The sequence below is a fragment of the Scyliorhinus canicula genome, chromosome 15 (assembly GCF_902713615.1).
Source record: "Scyliorhinus canicula chromosome 15, sScyCan1.1, whole genome shotgun sequence".
Lineage (NCBI taxonomy): Eukaryota > Metazoa > Chordata > Chondrichthyes > Carcharhiniformes > Scyliorhinidae > Scyliorhinus > Scyliorhinus canicula.
The window spans coordinates 57993243-58017386 of NC_052160.1; the positions used below are offsets into that span (position 1 = coordinate 57993243).

The 24144-nt window shown below is 47.3% G+C and overlaps 1 protein-coding gene across 2 annotated transcripts in view; it reads right to left on the bottom strand.

Moving 5' to 3' along the window:
• mmd2a (monocyte to macrophage differentiation-associated 2a) overlaps nt 1–24144 on the bottom strand; it is a 168960-nt gene that overhangs the window by 28830 nt on the left and 115986 nt on the right. For both annotated transcript variants that reach the window (XM_038821048.1, XM_038821047.1), the window contains exons 4-5: nt 19459–19533; nt 2541–2642 (exon numbers count right to left, since the gene is read on the bottom strand). In XM_038821048.1, the coding sequence (XP_038676976.1) occupies nt 2541–2642; nt 19459–19533 (177 nt within the window). The remainder of the gene's footprint in view (nt 1–2540; nt 2643–19458; nt 19534–24144) is intronic.

The window sequence follows — 24144 nt, forward strand, 5'->3', positions numbered from 1 at the left end:
TTTTTTATAATGTCTTGGGATTTTAATAAGAATTTATTTATGATCAATATGTGTTATTGACACCGAAAAGGATTTAGCCCCTGGAGTGTCTTAAAATTTGTTTTGTTCCACAGTTTGACAGGAGTTGCAAGACTGCTTTACCGAGTGACGTGCATGCACTTTACCCACATTGGTAAAGCAGTCGGATTGATATCCCCACCTGAGTCTAACATTAGTGCCTAAACGTGATTTATGTTGAAATACATTGATGGCAAATTACAGCAGCACTGTCAAACTGTCAATTATTTCACTGGGTGGGACAGTGAGAACAGCCATTTATAGAGTACACTTATTAATTTCATATGTTCCCTCAACACAATGCACAATGATGCCAACAAACCAAAACTGGCAATTCCAAACTTTATTTTCCTTCAAACAAAGTAAGAGAGGTTGGGCTGACAGGGGTAAAGTGAATGGTGATTGTATGGTTTCATCCTTAGAAACTGGCTTCAGTCCAGGTCACATGGGTCAGAGGTTCCCTCTGTGCCCACTGCAAGGATTCTGCGCACAGCATCATATCTTGGTTATAAAGGATCCATTCAAACACACACTACCGTAGGGTACAGGGCTGTGCTGGTTATGACAGAGTTGGCACAAAGTGAGGAGAAATTTCCACCACTGCCGAGACTGGCATTATGACACTGGATGGCAAAATGTGTTCCCATCCCCCAGCCGTGAGATCCCTACAGCGATGAGCCCTTAATACTGTTCGACCACAGTAAAGCTTTTAAACTGCTGCTGGGGCATTTTGTAATAAATGTTGAAATGTGTAATATGTGCTGAGAGATTAGAAAGGATTGTAACAGTTATGTTTTTGTTCACACAGAGGCATCACTGTTGAGGGAAAAGCAATTGAGAACTGTCAGCTTCCAGTTTCCAACCCTTTTCCCAATGGCCATCAGTTAGCACGAACTGTAGGTGACCTGGTTATGTAAAGGCTGATGGACTCTGACAGGGAAACTGCATTCAGTTCTGGACACTGCACCTCTCTTGGCCATAGAGAGCATGTGGCACAGATTTAACTGGGCTACTTATGAGGACATAGAGGCTTGTGACCCCTTAAGTACTAAAGATTATGGGGGGGGGGGGGGGGGGATCTAATTGAGGTGTTTAAGATAATGAAAGGGTCTGATCGGCTAGATCAAGAGGAACTATTTCCTCTAGTGGGGAATCCCAAACAAGCAGACATAATCTTCAAGTGAGTGATATACTATTCAGTCAGGCCGCACATCTTCACACCTAGGGTCGTGAAAATCTGGAACTCACTTCGCCAAAAGGTTTTGTGGCTGGGGGTTTCAATTGAAAATTTCAATACTGTAATTGATAAATTTTGTTAGGCAAGTATGGGCAGCACGGTAGCCTTGTGGATAGCACAATTGCTTCACAGCTCCAGGGTCCCAGGTTCGATTCCAGCTTGGGTCTCTGTCTGTGTGGAGTCTGCACATCCTCTTCGTGTGTGTGTGGGTTTCCTCCAGGTGCTCTGGTTTCTTCCCACAGTCCAAAGATGTGCAGGTTAGGTGGATTGGCCATGATAAATTGCCCTTAGTGTCCAAAATTGCCCTTAGTGTTGGGTGGGGTTACTAGGTTATGGGGATAAGGTGGAGGTGTTGACCTTGGGTAGGGTGCTCTTTCCAAGAGCCGGTGCAGATTCGATGGACCGAATGGCCTTCTTCTGCATTGCAAATTCTATGATATTGAGGAATATGGAACAAAGGAGACTAAATGGAATTAAGGTAACAGATCAGCCATGATTAAGTGAATGGCAGAACAGACTCAAGGAATTGAACGGCCTCCTCCTGTTCCTGTGCACTGCAACGCATCCTGTGCCAGCGTTTAGGCTTAGATGCCTGCTTCTACTAAAAGTACACATTTGATTAAAATTCTACCTTCTCTGTGCTCTAGGCAATTCCATCAGTCCATGTATGTCACTCCAGGAGAGAGGGCTGTCGGCATTTGTAATGCTTTCTGATCCATTTTCAGTCTTTTATATTCTTGTCATTTCCAAACAGAAGTTCAGGTGTTGGTGAAGTATGAAAATATGGCTGTCTACCCATATCAGAATCCAAAAGAGTAATTTAAAAGAAATGTCCACCTCTTTAATTAGTTTGCACTGTACTCTTCCCACCAAATGGAATCTGCATCAATAACCTGGTTGGGAAGGTGGACTGGGCTACGAAAAGTGCTGGTCTTAGGCTAGCCTCTGGGGGCAGGGGAGAGCAAAGCAGACGTGGACTTCAGTTTGTGCTGTTGGGACAGATTATCTCTCCCTAAACACCTGACTCCCCTCCTGAGGGGTGAAATAGGGGAGTAAGGGGATAAATGGGCTGAGAGTGGGATGGGATCAGTATTCAGCATTCCATGGGTTAGCAGGTTATTGCAATAAATCTTCTTTGTTAGTGAGTTTAAAAGAAAATAACTATAATGCGGTTATAAGTACATACCAGCTTCTCCTCACTACGCCCTTCATTTCTGTTTCACTTTCAGTCAGTCTAGGTACTCACCGTTCATGAAACTGAAACACATAGACGGTCCCTACACAGGCCATCATCCATATGATCCAGCGCATGTGAGATGCCCAGGGGCCCAGCTCCCGGAGATTCAGCCTACACGGAAGGGAACAGCAGCACATTAACTTGGTTCAGTTCAACAAAGGGGTAAAGCCAGGATCTTGTGAATAGATCAGACGCTAACTTCAGAGGCTGCTGTGACATGTAATGGTGTTACTCAGCCGGCTCTGGGCTGGTTAGGGGGATTTATAACCCAGCACTTGGGGTTGGTTAGCTCAGTTGGCTGAAGGGCCAATTCGTAATGCAGACTGACGGCAACAGCACGGCTCAATCCCCATATCGGCCGAGCTTATCCATGAGGAGTCCGCCTTCTCAACCTTGCTGCTCGCCTGAGGTGTGGTGATCCTCAATGTTAAATCACCACCCGTCAGCTCTCCCTTCAAAGGGGAAAGCAGCCTCTGGGGCTGTGTGACAATTATTTATATGATATATAGTATTTGTCAGAGTGGCTGTAAGGAGGAAGTGTGAAAAATGTTACCACTAACCCTTCGATCATCAGCAATTTTAGAATTAGCAGTACTGAAGTGAGGAGAAATAGGAGGAGGAATTTCTTTTATGCAGAGAGTTGCCAGAGCATGGAATGCTTTGGCCCAGTGGTCGAGGCAAAAAACAATAATCTTTTGGGGGAATTGTGTGTTGATAATTGAAGCAGAGCAGGACAAAGAGCTAAGGAGAGGACTGAATCAGTGGGATTGCTCCAGCAAGAGCTGGTATGGATCTAATAGGTAGAATGTCTTCATTATGATCTTATCCTTTTGTACCATAAAACACTAGTTGGATAGTCACTGTCCCTCAGCTCACACAATCCCTCATCTGGCTCCTTTTATTTACAATGGCTAAATAAACCACATGGTGGCAGTATCGAGTCATGCATACTGACAAAAAGGAATATGGCACCTCTCGTGACTTTTGGGTTTCCCAATGTGCTTTACAGCCAATGAAGTACTTTTGAAGCATATTCACGGTTATGATGTTGGAAACGAGAAGATCCCAGGTTGAATTCCTGGTCTTTCCGGAGTTAGCTAATCCCAGCCTGGATCATGGTAAAGGAATATTGTTGTCACAATCCAGGGAAGGCAAGGCAGCTGGAAAGCACGAACTGCGATGCCGAGCCCTGATGGGGTTGGGCTCAGCCACAATGCTTTCCATGGTTGAATAACCTGTTGGAGCTCACCGTCCAGGATGCCCAGGATGTCAGACAAAAGGAAATGACTGCCTGGGTGGGATCAGCAGAGATGGGCAACACTTTCAGAACGGTACCTCCAGCTTGAGTCATAAACAGTGGGAAAATCCAAATAAAACCTCTTGGAATGGAACAGGAGAGGCAAAGATCTGTGGAAAGATTTAAGAAGCACCTAGGATTACGGGGGGGGGGGGGGGGGGTGCTTGGTAATATTAACCCACCTCACTTGGCATAGTTAAAATTGTCTCTGAAAAGATATTGCAATCCCTTCACTCCATTTCCACTGTCACCTTAACGGGGCCCTAAATTATTTTTGGCGGCCCAGGTGCCCACCTGATCCAGTTGGAATAAGTTAGAATAAGCTGACAAGCCTTTTCTGATTGTCCGGCAAGAAACTCATCCCCGAGCAATTAAATTAAAAGCTGAACACGTGGGCCCAGGATTTCAGCAGCCTCCTGAGCAGCGAATCTAAATGCTGTAGCCTGCTTTACTTGGCAAATTAATTGTGCATTTCCTTAGATACCACTGCATACATTATTGTTGCATGAGTAACTCATTAAATCAGAGCAATTGAGCAGGTATTCCTGCTGTAAGTTCAATGCGGTTGTGAATTAATCCTGAAATCCTTATATAAATCAATTTGGATAAGTTATGGATTCTTTCCACTTCTCCCAACTGGTGGATGTTTCCACATTTATAAAAAAAAAGTCCCTTCTCAGTAAGTCACTGAGTTCAATCAAGGTTTAAAGAGAATGAAGAAAATAAGAAGGTATTTTATGCATGAACCTGTCCTCACAATTCACTCCACTCAGTTCCTCAATTCCCCATCCCTAAAATGAAACTATTTAATATGTTTGTTTGAACGCTTAGAGTGGTGTGAAACTATTTTAAACAGATTTTTAAATGAGTTATTACCTTACTTAAAGGGTACATCTTGACTTTGTAGAGTAGCAAGGGATGGACTGGTGAATTGACAGCCTGTTAGGCATCTTTCCCTATTGTTATTTCTAATCAATCAGGACCATATCTATGGCCACTACAATCTCGAAGGACAGAGGCAGCAGATACTTGGGAACACTATGACCCACAAATTCCTCTCCAAATCACTCACCATCCTGACTTGAAAATGTATCGCCGTTCCTTCATTGTCACTGGGTCAAAACCCTAGAACTCCCTCCCTGACAGCACTTTGGGTGTCCCTACACCACATGGACTGCAATGGCTGAAGAAGGCAGCTCACCACCATTTTCTCAAGGGAAATTAGGGATTAAGAATAAAAATGCCTAGCAATGCCCATATCCTGTAAAACAATTTAGAAAATTGTACCCCTGTCCCATCCCGCCGTGCTGTCCTGGTGAAGGTACATTAATAAAAATCAATGATTGAATGTGGAAACTGTCATGATATGCAAACATGCAACCAATGAACACTCAGAATAGGAAACATCCAATGGGCAGTCAGGACACTCAGAGGTGGCATCACCACAAGGGGGCATGACATAAACACTATAAAAGGGAGGAGGCACTCACACCCTGCCTCTTTCCACAGACAGACATCTAGAGAGTTAGACAGGGTTGATCAGCAGCATCACACCCCAGCACGTGGCTTAGAGCAAGCTAGTACAGTTAGACTGAGTTACTACAGTTAGATTAGCAGAGAGTCGAACTCATTTGAGAACTGTGTTAATAGTTCAATAAACACGTTGAACTCATTTCAGAGTCTGGAGCATCCTTTAGTTAAGACTGCATCAAGTCGCAGCCTGTGTTATCCGAAGCAGCAGAACACAACAGAAACATTCGGCTCATTAGCAGTCAGTTGGAAAATGTCGGATGTACTTTTCCCTTATGTCTTTCACTAATTCTTGATGCAATGTATTGAAGTATGGAGATGGAGTCCACGTAGGGTTGCCAACTCTGGTCAGACATATTCCTGGTGTGTGACCTCCTGGATGGAGTCCACGTAGGGTTGCCAACTCTGGTTAGACATATTCCTGGTGTGTGACTCCTGGATGGAGTCCACGTAGGGTTGCCAACTCTGGTCAGACATATTCCTGGTGTGTGACTCCTGGATGGAGTCCACGTAGGGTTGCCAACTCTGGTCAGACATATTCCTGGTGGTGTGACCTCCTGCCTCAAACCTCCCCACCCCCACCCTTCCACCATTGGTTAACAGACACAAGCACCCTTGGGGCATGTAACTTTTCTCCATCAGTTCTGAAAATCATCACTTTCCTTATCTCTCATTACCCAAATGGATGATTCCTGACTGTCAGTCTTCTTTATCACCACCTCCGCATATTTTTGGAACTAAGAAAGGAAAGTGTTAAAAATTTTGAATGACCAAATAATGTTTTTCCAGAGTTACTGGAAGCCGCATCTAGGAGATTAACTTTTCATTTCTGACATTACTTCGACACTCCCTGGCAACCCTAAGTCCAAGGCATTCAAAGCCTCCACTTTTAACAGTATTTCCAGGGACTGTGGTCGTTTAGGTAAATGATAACAAAACTGTTAGGTAGTAATAGTGCTGGGAAGGTACTTCTACCGCAGTGCCTGTCAAGGGATGAAGCTTTGATAAGGACAATGGGAGTCCACACCGAGTAAAATAAAGAAACATAATTTTATTTACAATATAATATATAAACTGCCTGGTAGATCCCAGCCGGGTTCCTGTTATGGACGGTGCCTTACTGGCTGACCTTTTATACAAAAGTTATTAGAAATCTGGTGTGGGATATTACATTGACCTTTCTCACTGTGTCACTGTTAACACCACCGACACATCCAGGTGAGCTCAACCACACGAGGGTAAAAGTCTGGTGAAGAACAGAACGGGCAGAATGCTGTCATTCCCAGGGAAAAGTGCTGGGAAAACCAAAAATGGGGGGGGTAAAAAAAGTATTATTTACAAAAGCATGGCTGGGAAAGGGAGGATGGGGTTGGGAGTGAGAATGGTCAGAAGGAAATAAACCAGGAAATAAGGAAAATGAGCAGATTTTCCAAAGTGTCAAAGGCATTCAATAATGTGTGCTAGGAAATGTACATTTTGGGTGGATTTTTCCACTGGGAATCATGGTGGGTGGGTGTCACTAAATTTAACGTGAATGTGGGAGGGGTTTTATGCCCCCCCCCCCCCCGCCGTTTGCTGGCGATAGGAACATTGTTTTCAACAGGGTTTTCCGATGAATGAACCCCTTGCTGCCAGAAAACCCGCAGTGGGGATGTGTCATCAGCGGGACTGGAAGATCCCGCTGGCACGAACAGTCAGAAACTTTTCCAGCCTCTGTTTCCCACTGACAGGAAATTAGTTTGGAATTTTGTTCTCCCAACTTTGATAGTGGGTTAAAGGCGGTCATGTTTCCCACGGATCTATCTTGGGGACCACATTTACATTCATCTCCACCTCATGAAGACTCACGAAAAGGCCAACTCACGGGAATTACTTTCCCCCTTCAAATTAAGTGCCCCGCTAATGGACAATTAAAACGGTCCGTTTTACGATTATTCGGAAGTGGCACGCAGCTGGCAAATTTGGAAGTCAGTAGACGCTGCTTCCGCATCTTTTAAGAGCGTAACTGCGAAATATATGGGGCGGGATTCTCCGACCCCCTGCCGAATTCTCCGCCACCGGGGATTTGGTGGGGGCGGGAATCGCGCCCCCCCCCCCGGCGATTCTCCGGCCCGCAATGGGCCGAGTGGCTGTCCGTTTTCTGCCAGTCCCGCCGCCATATGTTACACCAGGTATTTGCTGGCTGTGCGGGCGGCCTCCAGGGTCCTCGGGGAGGAGGGGGGGGGGGGGGGGGGTGTGGGGGGACCTGGCCCCAGGAGGTGCCCCCATTGTGGCCTAGCCCACGATCGGGGCCCACCGATCCGCGGGAGGGCATGTGCCGTGGGGGCACGTGCCGTGGGGGCACTTCTGCACCGGCAGCTGTACTGGTCCGCCATTGCCGGTGCGGAGACGAACCCCTCTGCGCATGCGCTGGGATGATGCCAGCACATGCTGGCGCGCCCGCGCATGTGCCAACTCGTGCCGGCCGGCAGAGGCCCACCAGTTGGCGTGGCGCCAAGCCCCTTCCCAGCCGGTCGGCGAGGCGCAAACTACTCCAGGGCCGGCCTAGCCCCTGAAGCTGCGGAGGATTCAGCACCTTTGGGGAAGCCCAACGCCGGCGTGGTTCACGCCACTCCTCGGCGCCGGGACCCCCCGTCCCGCCGGGTAGGGGAGAATTCCACCCCGGGTGCCTGTAGTGCAAGGCGTACAAAGACTGAGCAGGGGAGGCTTGACCAGTGGGAAGGGGTAAGGTGCAGGCAGGACTAGGGTTGGGGAGTGAAGGGTGGAACATGAGAGGGAAAAGTGAGACAGAGTCAGGATTGGTAGGGGTTGGGGAGCGGTGGGGGGGGGGGGGAGTCTGTGGAACAAGAGAAGGGGGAGGGTAGATACGGGCAGGACTAGAGGGTGGTCAAGGGACAGAAGTGGAGTCATGGAAGACTGTGCTGAGGCCATGCTGGGTGGGTCAATGCAGGATTTGGCACCTGAAAGTGCTCTGCCACTCATCTTTCCTGCCCTCCTGATTCCATCTGGTACCCTGTCTCCAATTTGGAAGGTCCACACTCCAGTTCCCCGACTTCCTCTGCTGCTTCCAATCACTCCTGTTTGGGTAGAGAGGTTGTCCTCTTCCTCCCATCCTTGGTAGAGTTCACCTTTATTTCAGTGCTCCACCAAGACCGCCAGGGAATAGAGAGCGACCGGGAGAGAGGCCTTTCCCGGTCTCCTCTCCATTTTTATGGCTGCTGCAGACCCAAAATCCCAAGTGTTGATTAACATTTCAAAAATGTGCCAGTGCTTCCTTACATTAGAAACTCTTCCTTTACGGAATGAATGCGTCACGCCCTATCTAGTTAGGTTTGAGGAGCCTGGAGGTGGGCTATTTTTTGTTTTTCTCCAGGATAGAGCAACTACAAAGCCCAAACATCAAGAGGTTGGGATTCAAACCACCAGGATCAAGCAGCAAGATTTCATCCACTGAATCAGAGGATCAGTCAGCAAAGCAGATGCCCATACAGTCCCAGTCCGCTCATTCCATACTTTCTGCCAGAAACAGTTTATGAAATTTAACTCCATCGAGACAATGGTTTTGTCTCAACATCATAATCTCACTAAAGATAAGTCACAAGTTGAGCCATGCAATAGTACGAGGGGACAGCTTTTATTCCTTTTGTTCCTATTTAAGAGGCTATTTAGCATGGCCAAACCGCCCACCCCGCGCAATTTTGGTCTTGGGGATGGGACCCACGAATACATGGGAAGATTGTGTAAGCTCCACACGGAAAGTGACCCAGGGCTGGGATCGATCCCAAGTCCTTGGCACTGCGAGGTAGCAGCACTCTACCCAGGTCCACTGCTCCACCCAACCCAACCCTATCCCGTAACCTAACCTGCACATCTTTAGACACTAAGGGGCAATTTATTATGCCAATCCACCTAACCTGCACATCTTTGAAGTGTGGGAGGAAACCAGAGCACCCGGAGGAAACCCACACAGATACGGGGAGAATCTGCAAACTCCACACCGTCACCCAAAGCCAGAATTGAACGCGGGTCCCTGGTGTTGTGAGGCAGTAGTGCTAACCACTGTGCTGCCATGCTGCCTGTTATGAATGTCAGGGGAACAAGACTCCAAACCAACTACCCGCTGTGGGGAAACTAACTTTTGGCCTCCTGCAAACTCATGCTTCCCGCCTGCCACGATCCTGTGTCTGGTGGGAGCGGAATATTTTGCTCTGCATCTTATTCCTTCGGATGTTGCCTGAGTTGCTGAGTATTTCCAGGATTCCTGTTGTGAGTTCACAGTATTTTGCTACTGTGTCAGATTTAGCAGATGTCCAAAACCATGCCTCAGTGCCAATCTCTCCAGATCCTGACTATCCAATTTTTATTTTACCCACACCAGCAATCGGGAAGGGGTTCTGAATGAGGTTGTCAGCTTGGTCCAAATGAACATCGAACATTACAGCGCAGTACAGGCCCTTCGGCCCTCAATGTTGCACCGACCTGTGAAACCCCTCTAAAGCCCATCTACACTATTCCCTTAAGTAGCAGGTTCTGTAAAACCGATGTTGAGAATGGTAAAGGGGCTTCTCTAGTGTGCGAGTAAAGGGTCTGCTTTATGTGATTATTCTTTTTTTTATAAATGTTTTTTATTGGATTTTTGAACAAAGTATACTTACCATTATGTACACAGAATAAGATATATAAGATATAGAAGATAAGGGCACACACAAACATACCAAAAAAAATAAAAATAATAAAAAAGAAATAAAAAATAAAATAAAATAACTGGTAAGGTATTATGCACCAGCTCAACAGCAGCAACTCTGTACAATTGGCAATATTATTTATAACACATATGTAGGCATCTGTTTGTGTGTGGGGGCAGGGTGGAAACTGGGGAGGTAGATATACATTTGGGTGCACAATACAAACCTCGAGGTGGGGGGGGGTGGGGGAGGGAAATTTCTCTTATTCAGAGGGATGTTATGGTCTGGAACGAACTGCCTGAAAAGTTGTGGAAATGGATTGAATCGAAACTTTCAAAAGGAAATGTGACATGTACTCAGTAAAGGGAAAAGAAAATTGCAGAGTCTAGGGAAAAATCAGGGGCCCACACAATGGACTGAATAACCTCCTTCTCTGCACGGTAGTTCCATCAACTGAAACAGCTCCACTGTTAACTGATTAACATTTTGGGCAGCACGGTAGCATGGTGGTTAGCACAATTGCTTCACAGCTCCAAGGACCCAGGTTCGATTCCCGGCTTGGTTCACTGTCTGTGCGGAGTCTGCACGTTCTTCCCGTGTGTGCGTGGGTTTCCTCCAGGTGATCCGGTTTCCTCCCACAGTCCAAAGATGTGCAGGTTAGGTGGATTGGCCATGATAAATTGCCCTTAATGTCCAAAAATTGTCCTTATTGTTGGGTGGGGTTACTGGATTATGGAGATAGGGTGGAGGTGTTAACCTTGGGTAGGGCCTCCTTCTGAACTGTAAATTCTATGACTAGTCTATTGTTTTCTCGCACTACAACAGAATGACGGACGTTATCCTTAATGGTTATCTACCTTAGATAGTACCAGGGACGCTCAGGGAATGGGCTGATGCTCTATAATGCAAAAATTAAGCAAAGGATCAATTTTCAGCTTTCCAAAATGTGTCCTTTCTTGTTATATGTGGGAACACGTAAACAAATGATCCATTGTACTCTTTGGGGTTTAGCGTGTTAAATTATGAGGACAGGTTACATAGACCATGTGGTGAATGTGATTCACACTATATATAGTTGCCAATATCACTCCATGTATATATGTTTGTTATCTACCCGTTGTAAGATCAATGCTGTATATAGTTGCCAATATAACTCCGTGTATATATGTTCACTATCCACCATTGTAAGTGCAGTTGCACTATCCAACCACCAGGGGGAGTCGCTCTGGGAGTACGCGAGAGTTTGTACTGGGCTCCTCCCTTGGCTCCGCCCAGGACTCCTCCCCCTGGGACCGATGTATAAAGATCAGTGCCTTAGAGCCAGCCTGCAGTCATCTGGAGTTCAATGACGAATAGGCTGGCTCTGTTGTAAGTGTATTAAAGCCTCTGTTCAGATCCAACTACACGTGTTCACTGAATTGATGGTTCCATCAGACCAAGCTTGTATTCTGTAAGTATAATGGATGAACGGCTGTTTGAATTGAATCTTTAAAGTGATTAAAAAGGTCATGATGGGGATTGAAGTATAGGGTATGCAGAACAAGGAAGCATAAACTTAAAATAGATCTTAGCTGTTTCAGGATGATGTTAGGCAGCACTTCTTCACACAAAAAGTAGCTGAAACCCCTTCCCTAAAAAACCTGGTTGAGGCTGGGGATCAATTGAACGTTTCAAATCTGAGATGGATTGGTTGGGTTGGGTGGATTGCCCATGATGATGGGTGGGGGAGTGGGTTGAGGTAGAGGGCTCTTTCGGAGGGTTGGTGTTGACTAGATGGGCGGAATGGCCTCCTTCTGCACTATAGGAATTCTATAAATTCTACAGATTACATAACAGGAGCAGGAGTAGGCTATCTGGCCCCTCGAGCCTGCTCCGCCATTCAATGAGATCATGGCTGATCTTTTGTGGACTCAGCTCCACTTTCCGGCCCGGACACCATAACCCTTAATCCCTTTATTCTTCAAAAAATTATCTATCTTTATTTTCAAGACATTTAATGAAGGAAGCCTCTACTGCTTCACTGGGCAAGGAATTCCATAGATTCACAACCCTTTGGGTGAAGAAGTTCCTCCTAAACTCAGTCCTAAATCTACTTCTCCTTATTTTGAGGCTATGCCCCCTAGTTTTGCTTTCACCCACCAGTGGAAACAACCTGTCTGCATCTATCCTATCTATTCCCTTCATAATTTTATATGCTTCTATAAAATTCCCCTCATCCTTCTAAATTCCAACGAGTACAGTCCAAGTCTACTCAACCTCTCCTCGTAATCCAGCAGCTTCAGCTCTGGGATTAACCTAGTGAATCTCCTCTGCACCCCCCCCCCCCCCCCCCCCCCCCCCCCCCCATGCCAGTACGTCCTTTCTCAAGTAAGGAGACCAAAACTGAACACAGTACTCCAGGTGTGGCCTCATTAACACCTTATACAATTGCAGCAGAATCTCCCTTGTCTTAAACTCCATCCCTCTAGCAATGAAGGACAAAATTCCATTTGCCTTCTTAATCACCTGTTGCACCGATAAACCAAATTTTTGCACTAGCACACCCAGGTCTCTCTGCACAGCAGCATGTTTTAATATTTTATCATTTAAATAATAATCCCGTTTGCTGTTATTCCTACCAAAATGGATAACCTCACATTTGTCAACATTGTATTCCAACTGCCAGACCCTAGCCCATTCACTTAACCTATCAAAATCCCTCTGCAGACTTCCAGTATCCTCAGCACTTTTTGCTTTACCACTCATCTTAGTGTCGTCTGCAAACTTGGACACATTGGCCATGGTCCCCAACTCCAAATCATCTATGTAAATTGTGAACAATTGTGGGCCCAACACTGATCCCTGAGGGACACCACTAGCTACTGATTGCCAACCAGAGAAAGACCCATTAATCCCCACTCTTTGTTTTCTATTAATTAACCAATCCTCTATCCATGCTACTACTTTACCCTGAATGCCATGCATCTTTATCTTATGCAGCAACCTTTTGTGTGGCACTTTGTCAAAGGCTTTCTGGAAATCCAAATATACCACATCCATTGGCTCCCCGTTATCTACCGCACTGGTAACGTCCTCAAAAAATTCCACTAAAATAGTTAGGCACGACCTGCCCTTTATGAACCCATGCTGCGTCTGCCCAATGGGACAATTTCAATCCAGATGCCTTGCTATTTCTTCCTCGATGATAGATTCCAGCATCTTCCCTACTACTGAAGTTAAGCTCACTGGCCTATAATTACCCGCTCTCTGCCTACCTCCTTTCTTAAAACAGTGGATTCTAAATATTTTAAGGGAATCAAGGCAGGTAAGTGGATTTAAGATATGGATCAGCTAGTGGCGGAGCAGACTCGAGGGGCTGAGTGACCTACTCCTGTTCCTATGCTCCTCTATTCCTACTTATTATAACTCTTCTAAATGCATGATAAAGTGAGGTAAAGGCAAAAACTCAGACTCCATGCTGAGGTGGGTTACCCCCAAGTATTTCCCTATCATACGTTGCAGGGTGAAGTACTGGCAAGAATACCACCACCCCCTCCCCTCATTTCTGCCAGCAATTAGTGTCAGATAAAGGACTGGAGACATAGAAGAGAAGGAAATGATATTATAAATGGGACAACTGGACATTATGGAAACACTGTGAGTGGAATTTTCGAGCTGTTCCCACTGACAGAATCTTCTGGCCCTGCCAACGGTGATGCCCCCCCCCCCCCCCCCCCCCCCCCCCCCCCCGCGGGCTCCGTGGCGGTGGAGGGTGCAAATAACAGGAAACCCCATTGACAGCGTCAGGGCTGGAATATCCCACCGCTGGTCAATGCAGGCTGCCTCTGCTGCTACAAACCATGCTGCCGGAAGGGGGGTTTTCTTGCATGCTGTACAAACAATGCATACTGTACATAGGGAAGGAAGAAGAGCCTGCAGAATATAATGTTACAGTTATAGCAAGGTGTACAGAAAAGATAAATTTAATATGAGGTAGGTCCATTCAAAAGTCTGATGGCAGTAGGGAAGAAGCTGTTCTTGAGTCGGTTGGTGCGTGACCCCAAACTTTGGTATCTTTTTCCTGACGGAAGAAGGTGGAAGAGAGTATGTCCGGGGTGCATGGGGTCCTTAATTATGCTGGCTTCCTTTCTGAGGCAGCGCAAATTGTAGACAGAGTCAATGGATGGGAGGCTGGTTTGCGTGATGGATTGGGCTACATTCACAACCTTTTGTAGTTTTCTGCGTTCTTGGGCAGAGCAGGCTCCATATCAAGCTGTGATACCACCAGAAAGAAAGTTTTCTATGGTGCATCTGTAGAAGTTGGTGAGAGTCTTCTCCGTAGTCTTCTCATAAAGTAGTCATTGGTGGGCTTTCTTAACTATAGTGTCGGCATGGGGGGACCAGGACACCTAAAAACTTGAAGCTCTCGACCCTTTCTACTTCGTTCCCATTGATGTAGACAGGGGTATGTTCTCCACTACGCTTCCTGAAGTCGATGACAATCTCCTTTGTTTTGTTGACATTGAGGGAGAGATTGTCGTCGTTCACCTGATTCTCTATCTCATTCCTGTATTCTGTCTCGTCATTGTTTGAGATCCGACCCACTATGGTGCTGTCATCAGCAAATTTGTAAATCAAGTTGGAGGGGAATTTGGCCACACAGTCATAGGTATTTAAGAGTATAGTAGGGGGCTGAGGACACAGCCTTGTGGGGCACCGCATTTGAGGATGATCGTGGAGGAGTTGTTGCCTATCCTTACTGATTGTGGCCTGTGGGTTAGAAAGTTCAGGATCCAGTCGCAGAGGGAGGAGCCGAGGCCAAGGCCATGGAGTTTGGAGATGAGTTTTGTAGGAGTAAAGGTGTTTAAGGCTGAGTTGTAGTCGATGAATAGGAGTCTGGCAAAAGTGTCTTTGTTATCTAGGTGTTCCAGGGTAGAGTGCAGGGCCATGGAGATGGCGTCTGCTGTGGACCTGTTGCAGAGTTAAGTGAACTGTAGTGGATCAAGGCAATCCGGGAGGCTGGAGTTGATCTGTGCCATGACTAACCTTTCGAAGCACTTCATGATGATGAATGTCAGAGCCACTGGACAATAGTCATTGAGGCACGCTGCTTGGCTTTTTTTTGGTACAGGGATGATAGTCATCTTCTTGAAGCAGATAGGGACCTCAGATTGTTGTAAGGAGAGGTTGAAGATGTCTGCGAATACCCCCGCCAGCTGATCCACGCAAGACCTGAGTGCTCGTCCGGGTACCCCACCCGGGCCAGTGGCTTTCCGTGGGTTGACCTTCGAGAAGGCTGCTCTGACATCTGCAGTGGTGATCTCAGATACAAGTTCATCCGCGGCTTCTGGGGTGGAGGGCTTGCTCTCGCTGACCTCTTGTTCAAAGCGGGCATAAAATGCGTTAAGCTCATCAGGAAGGGGTGCATTGGAGCCGGTGATTTTACATGCCATCTCCTTGTATCCTGTTACGTCTTGCAGACCTTGCCATAGACGGCGGGGGTCCGTGTGGCTAGCCTGGGACTCCGGTGCTGTCTTTTGGCATCTTTGATGAATCTCCTTAGATCATATCTGGCTTTCTTGTATAGGTCAGGGTCACCTGACTTGAACGCCTCAGACCTAGACTTCAGCAAGCAGTGGATATCCCTGTTTATCCAGGGTTTCCGGTTGGGAAACATGCGGATTTGTTTCTTTGGCACACACCTGGTGGGATCTTCTGGTCCCGCCAAAGTTTGCGGTGTCTTGTATGGTTTGCTCCACCCCCCCCACCTGCTGCTGGAGAACCCGCCATGAGGGCGGGGGAGCTTCAGAGGGACGGGAAGATCTCGCCCTCTGTATGTTAGAGATTGTGGAAGAGAAAACAGCGGACTGCATTTCACTTTAATAGTGCAGAGAATAGCAAAATGTTTAACGTAGCGATGAGTGAGCTGTCAGGGTTGCAAAATCCACAGGATTGCTAATTGAATTTTGTTCCTGAGTTTGAGTTCTCATTAGGTTGCTGCGAGCTTGAAGTTTGTTTAAAACAAATGAGAAGATAGATGGAGAGAATGAGCCTCACACAGAGACTGGGGAATGAGAAGAGTTATGGGGCGGGATTCTCCCCTACCCGGCGGGGGAGGGGGGGTCCCAGCGTAGCGGAGTGGCGCCAACCACTCCGGCGTCGGGCCTCCCCAAAGGTGCGAAATTCTCCGCGCCTTTGGGGGCCAAGCCCTCACATTGAGGGGCTAGGCCCGCGCCGGAGTGGTTGGCACTCCGCCGCCCGGCGCTGGGGCTGGCCGAAAGGCCTTCGCTAGTGATGTGGTGCCACTGATGTCACCACCGGCGCATGTGCGCTGGGAGATTCTCTTCTGCGTCCGCCATGGTGAAGGCCGTGGCAGCGGTGGAAGGGAAAGAGTGCCCCCACGGCACTGGCCTGCCCACCGATCGCTGGGCCCCGATCGCGGGCCTGGCCACCGTGGGGGCACCCCCTGGGGTCCGATCGCCCCGCGCCCCCCCCCTCCCCCAGGACCCCGGGGGCCCGCTCACGCCGCAAATCCCGCTGCCACCAGAGGTGGTTCAAACCTCAGCAGCGAGAGAGGCCTCCCAACGGCAGGACTTCGGCCCATCGCGGGCCGGGGAATCGCCGCAGGGGGCTCGCCGCTCGACGTGGCGCGATTTCCGCGACCGCCAATTTCCGGGTGTCGGAGAATTTCTGCCACGGCAGGGGCGGGATTTTCGGCGGCCCCGGGCGATTCTCCGACCCTGCTGGGGGTCGGAGATTTTCGCCCCTGATCTCCATCACTCGCAATGACGTCTCGGAGTAAAGCGGTATAACTGCGTGTGCACTGCATTGGCCGAAAACGCAGCCAACTGGAAAAGTTAGATTAAATAAGTGAAAATAGAGATTGTACATCCAGGCTGTCAATTTCCTCATGGACTCTCCCACCCCCGTGCCATAATATGATTGGGACAACTGTTAAGACCCTTCCAGCCCATATTTGTCTCTCGATGGTATCTAAAACTGGCAAATCCCAGCAAAGTGACTATATCCTTTTACATTTCTTATCAAAGTAACAAAAACGGATATCTGAACATGACAGATAATTTGATTTATTCCAGCTCATTAAATAATCCTACAGCCCTACCCCATCATAGCATCTGATATCAACTATTTTAAATTGATTTTGAGGTTTCTGTCTGTATTATCCTCCAGGGCCAGGTCTTGTGCATTCTTTGAAGGATAGTAGCATTGTGGCAGTGATACCGGATCGTTCACCCAGAAGCCTGAACGCAGAAGCCTAGAGATGTGAGTTCAAAAATCTGGAATAAAAATCTATGCTCACTAATGATGACCAAGAAACTACTGAATTGCCACAAACACCCATCTGGATCACTAACGTCCTTTAGGGAAGGAAATCTGTCATTCTTACCTGTCTGGCCGACATGTGAGTCCAGACACACAGCAATGTGGCTAACTCTTAATTGCCCTCTGAAATGGCCCAGCAAACTATTCAATTGTATCAATTTGTTGCAGGAAAGCCAAAGTAGAATAAAAAACAGACAACCCTGGGGAAGTCGATAGGGAAGAGCACTTAATTTCTGCTAGCGTGAGAGTCTCAGACAAGGGACATCAACTTAAAAATCCAAGTTTGGCATTTAGCAGAGCATTTACGAAGCACTTCTTCACACAAAGTGTAGTTAAGGTGTGGAACTCTCTCATACAAAAAAGCAGTAGGCTTGAGTTCAATGAATAATTTTAAATCTGGGATTGATTGATTTTTGCTGGACAAGGTAGAAAAGGATATGGGACCAAGGAAAATGGATGGAGTTAAGATCGGCCACAATCTCATTGAGTGGGGGAGCAGGCTCAAGGGGTTGAATAGCCTACTCCAGTTCCAATGATCCTTCTGTTGTTTCAAAATCTGAGTCTGTGAGCTTCAAGTAAGTAACGATTTAATTCGAGGATATGCTGAGAGAGATGTATCCTGGTCGGATTCCAAAGTCTTTCTCGCTTTGAGACGTTGGGCGCGATCCAATGGCCACGCTGCGCTTGAAAAACAGTGGGCAATAGAAGTCGGGAGACCCTGCTCCTGGGATCTACCCGGCTCACAACACCTTGTGAGATCTAGCGCGATCTCACAAGACATTGCAATGTAAATTCCGCCCATTGTGCGCGAGATCACTTTTTAGCAAATTTGCATATTAGAGCGAGACAACCAGTCTCACTTTAATGTGTAGATTCCTGAGTCACCTGAGGCATTGGGATTTATCCCCTTCACCTTGGAGACCTTGGGCGAGTGCTGTTCAGCACTGGTCCCCACAAACAGGAACCAGATGGAATGGCACTCGTGGAGGTCTCACAGTGGATCGGCGACCCCCAGGTACATACAATGCACTTGGCAGAGCCAAGGTGCCCATGTGGCACTGTGAACTGGCAGGGGTAGTGCCAGGTTGGTGGTGCCAAGCTGGCATTTTGTGTGCTGGCAATTAAGCCGAGGGTGCCCTGTGTGGGTGTTTGGGGATGCAGTGAAGGGCTGGAGAAAGCCCATTGAATCTTACAACTTGCATTCTCATCTCAGTTCCCACAGTAATGGCTACACATCCCATCATGCTCAGAAAGGGTTAGCTATATTGTCTACTGTAAGGCGATTAAATGTTTTAATGTCAATGAATATGAACCCCTGGCATTAAGGATCAGTCACCTGATACTGCTTTGTGTCTCCTCAAGGGCTTGAACAACAGAATTGTTTTGATGATGTGACAAAAAAAAGTAAGCTTACCAAAAGATGTGGCTGGCCCAGCTCCATGTTTTAAGTTTGATCTGTGTGGAATAAACTACAAGGCAGGCTCCAGGGTGAACAGACATCCTCTTTATTCACTGCTCGGTCCAGCTCCCTAATTATTAAACTGGCTGATATCATTAATGGAGATAAGAAATATGTCTAAGGGTTAATGTAGCTGTGAGTGGCCATTTAACTCCCAGTATATACGTTTATCAATCCAAAGCACATCGCAACGGCACACTAAAAATGACCTGATGCCTCGTGTTTGAAATAACTAATATAAGTGCCGACTTTACAGTACAGCACTGAAGGAGTGCGGCACTGTTGGGCGTGCTCATCTTTCAGGTGCCTGTAAAAAGATTGCTGGTAATATTGGATTAAGACTATGACATTCCCCTGGTGCACGGGCCAATATTCCTCCCTCAGCCAATTCTCACAAAACCACTATTCTTTGTTTTTGTCTGTGAGATCTTGCGGTGTGCCAATTGACTGCTGAATTCACCTACACAACATTAGCGACTACTCCTTGAGAAGAATTCACTCGGTGAGAAGCACTTTGGGACACCTTAAGGTTAATGGCATGAAATACATTTGAGGTTTCTTTCAGTTCTTTTCCCAGCCTGCTCAGCTAGTGTTGTCACTATTCAATACTCAACAGTTCTTTTGTTGACTCACCAGGGGGCATAAGATGCAGCGATGAAGAAGTAGATCACCATCCTGTCAAACATGTGGAAGCAATGCTCCATTGTTCTGGATAAACAAAGGAAATGCTTGGATAGAATTACACTGGGTGTAGTACAGTGGCACAGGTTTACATTGTATTCTAATACTCTGATGAGCTTCACAGAAAATAAGTAGGACACCGTCACTGTAACTGGATCCTTGTCTCTAATGGAACGTTTCAGATTAAAGCGATTGTAATCATTACTGAAATATAGGACAGGCTCTTTTGTTTTTGGGTAACTAGGTTAGGCCATCTGAATTTAGACAAACACGCATTGATGGAAATTTTACACAGAGGTGGTGGCTCCTGAACCCCCAGCTGAAAAGTCAGGGGCGAGCACGTCGCTCAGCCCCGACCAGATTTTACGGTCATCAGACTTTTAACAGCATGAGGCCTTGTCTTCATCCCCGTGTAGGAGGATGTCCTATCTCCCAGAGCTGTTGGCCAATTTGATGGCTGCACAGCTCTCCAGGAACAACAGTGCCACCAGAAGTAATGGTCGCTGCTGGAAATGCAGCCAGTCTACCAAGAGGCGCAGTGATGGAGATTGGATCCTGAGATAAGTCAGGGCAGCTTTTCTCTGGGGCTAGTCAGGCAGGGCCAAAAGACGGGGACCACTAGCCCCAAAGTAAAATCCAGCCAATTGATTGAAAGACATTGGCCTTGGTTTTAATCAGATGGGTTCTGGTCGCCCAGGAAGTGAGGTGGGCTTGAAATGTATCTGCTGCTCCAGAAATCAGTTCTGGGCTATTTTATTTCCTGGGCCTCAAAACAACCCCAGCAGATAATTTCCTGAAACTATTCCAGGCAGAAAGCCGTTGCTGTTATGTTCATCTATTCAACATAAATGTACCAATCATATGATAGGGATTAGAAGAACAATAATTTAGGTTCTTTATTTGTAGAAAAGACTGCTTTCAATACAATGTTAACCAGGAGACTATGTATAGCTGCCTGACTTCTACAAACCTGTATGTGGAACAAGTCATGCGACTACGACATCACATCCTGGTAATAATTGACAGCAGTTCAATATACGTTCTCTTAAAGGTACATATACAAAGGTACATAAAGACTACATATACATCAGATAACAACAGCCCCCATTTCTAAAGTAGAGTTTCCCCCTTAGAAAATCAAACTATTTAATTGACAGCAAGAGAAAATACCCTGTGTGAAGTAATCCAAAGATATGTATTTAGGAACAAAGAATATTGGTTCAGGGTGCTTTGTTTCTGTTGCGTCTCAGACCATGTTCTGTTTTCAATAGGATTACTCAGTGCTTCTGTGGTACTGTTCTGATTTGGCATCTGTTTCATCCCACAGTCAAGCCATTTAGTGTTGGTACTTGATGTAGTCTTGGTTGTGGGCACATACTCACAATTTCTGCTGGACTCGATGTGCCGTCAGTCAGATGTTATACTCAAAATTTTTGTCAGAGTTTCAGGTTGAGTAATTTGTTACCTGCCTGCTGGCCGTGGGCATCGTTCACCTTCCCTTGTTTTTTTGTTGAATGTATCTTGTGCTACTGGGGGTATCGACAAGTTACCACTGGGAAGCATTGTGTGCACTTCTGCTGAATAGTCAGTGGGAAGCTGTAAACAATTGTTCAATCTGATCAGGTCAGGTTGATGAATGGATTGGATTTGGCAGTCAGCAAGGCAAGGAAGAGTTGATCCAGTGAAAGGAAATGCTCCTTGTGGTGTATCAGAGAAACTTTGAAGTCTGGTTCTGAAGAAGACACCGAGACTAGGACACTGTTTATTACTTATCATAGCTTTTTCCTCTAAACTAACACGATGCCCCAGTGCTGGTTGACTCTTTATACACACATCTGAATATAGTTGTCATAAACCCCACGAGGCCCACGGAAAAATCATTTTCGATCTCCCCATTGGGCCCATAGAGTATGAGATTCCCAGGTAAGGGGTGGAGGCCCACCCAGCCGGGGCTCGTTAAACCGAACATAAAAGCCGGCCTGAATAGGGACCGGCATGTTGGTTGTCCCAACGGGGACTGTGATTGTCGATAGTTACAGCAGCTTATTGCTAAAAGTAAAATAAATCTTTTCCTTCCTACTGCTGGCTTCCTTGGTCACTAAACTGGCGATGAGGAAAAAGGAGACTATGAACTCACTTTTCAAAACTCCCAGCCACCTCAGATGACTACCGTGCAGCAACGTGAGGATGCAAGGTTTAAAAATGCCGCTGTTTGGTAAGCTCGAGGCCTTCGACGTGAGCCTATTGGGCCCAGCACTCAGCCATTGAAGACCCACAGGATACCTCCCCAAGGATAAAGGAGTACGCTGACCGCATTGCCAAATGTTTGGACGCAGAACACGTGGTGGTCAGGGTGGCCAGAAGTTGCGGAGTGAATGCAGCCCATGGCAGCTGAGGAGATTACTATAAGCCAGGGCCTTGGATGTGGCTTGACGGGATGTCGACAATATGATGCAGCTGAACTGCATCACGACCACAAAGATGGCGCCGATCCGGGTCACATTGCAAGTGAACGGGCATCCTCTGGTGATGGAGATGGACACAGGAGCTGCTGGCACCATCGTTGGCCAATAGACATTTCGCCGGCTACGCACAATGATCTTACCACAAATACTGCAAGACACCAAGGCCCGGTTTACAACCTATACAGGTGAATCGCTGAGCATCGTGGAGACCACCGTGACCCCAGTGACACACGGACAGCAAAAGATCAAGCTTCCCTTAGTCCTGGTGAAGAGACCGGGACCCAATATTTTGGGGTGTCACTAGTTATGAGCCTTCCATTTTGATTGGCAATGGATGGGCACCGGAAATCGGTATGAAGTCCTGGGCAAGTACCCTAAACTTTTCTTGGAGGGTCTGGGCTGAATAAAGGGGGCCAAGGCACAAATCTACGTGGACCCAGGTAGGTTCAACCCAAACATTTTAGGGCAAGGCCTGATCCTTGCGCCTTACTCGACAAGGTTGATGCAGAGCTGCAGCGCTGAAAGGATCTGGGAATCATACAGCCAGTTTGGTTTGTGGAGTGGGTCTCATCCATAGTACCGGTTATGAAGCCGGACAAATCACTATGATTATAAACTCATAGTGAAGAGGGCTTCTCCGCTGGACCATTGCCCGATTCCCAGAGTGGAAGACTTAAATGTAAAACTGGCTGGAGGGTGTTCCTTTACAAAGTTTGATATGAGCTATGTCTACTTACAGATGGATCTGGACTCTGCATCCAGGAAATATGTAACTGTAAACACCCACAAAGGATTATTTGAGGACACTCGTCTCCTGTCCAGAGTCTCTCAGCTCTGGCAATCTTCCAAAGAGTCATGGAAGGCATTCTTCAAGAGCTGCCAAACATAGTAGTATATTTGGATCACATGCTCACCATGGGTACCGCCAACAAGGATCACATGGAAAACCTGGAGGAAGTTCTCAGGCAGTTCTCCCAAGTTGGTGCCTGGCCGAAGAGGAGCAAATGCATTCAGAGCAATGGCGGTAACGTACTTGATGTACAGAGTAGTCGGAAACGGCCTGCACCCTGTAAAGGAGAAAGTTCAAGCCATAAAAGGGATCCCCGAACTCTGGTCATTCTTGGGCCTGATGAATTATTATGGAAAATACATCTCAAACTTGGCCACCCTGTTGGCACCCCTCCTCATACTGCTAATGAAGAACCAAAAGTGGGTTTGGGGTGCCTAACAGGAAGAAGCATTCGCTGGGGTGAAGTGGTGTCTGTCATCCTGGCATCTCCTCACCAATTACGACCCATCTCGATCGTTAGTCCTGAATGGCAGTGCCTCCCACTGTGGCATTGGGTGGCCCACAGGTGGGACTAGGCACGGAAAGACCTGTTGCTTTTTTAAAGACCTTTGGCAGGCGTAGACCGCCGCTATGTCCAATTAGAAAAGGAATGTTTGGCAGTGATATTTGGTGTCAAGAAGTTTAATCAGTACATCTATGGGGGGCGGGGGGGGGGGGCACTTGTCCATCCTTACCAACCACAAGCCTCTGCTGGGCCTCTATGAAGAGGACAAGGGGATTCCCCCCATTGCTTTGGCCGGGTTCAGCGTCGGGCACTTTTGCTCGCTGCATATGAGTACTCGCTCCAACACTGCCTGGGTACACAGATAGGCTGAAGGCCACGCTGAAGGCCTTAGTCATCGCCCGCTGTCCGTGAGTTCCGCCGTCCCTACCAGTGGGGGAGGAAGCTGTGGTGACCCTGAATTTTATGGATACTCTGCCGGTGATAGTTGTTCAGGTTTGAGCATGGACACAAAGAGATCCCAAGTTGGCGTAGCTCCACCACATGCTAATAAATGGCGGTCTGCAGGGGAATCCCCCCCCAGCAGCCCTCTGGCCCTATGTCCTGAAACTCCAAGTTGTAATTCCACTGCAGAGTCAGGAGACCCTCCTGAAGGATCTACACAGTGGTCACCGGGCATCTCTAAAATGAAGATGCTGGCTCAGAGCTACATCTGATGGCCTGGCATCGATGGGGCCATACAGCGAGTCATACGCAGTTCACAGGTATGTCAGGGGCACCAAAACCCCCACCAGCAGCCTGCCTTCACCCCTGGGAATGGGCAGGTTGTCAGTGTGTGAGACTGCATGCTGATTTTGCCGGGCCTTTCATGGGGTCTATAT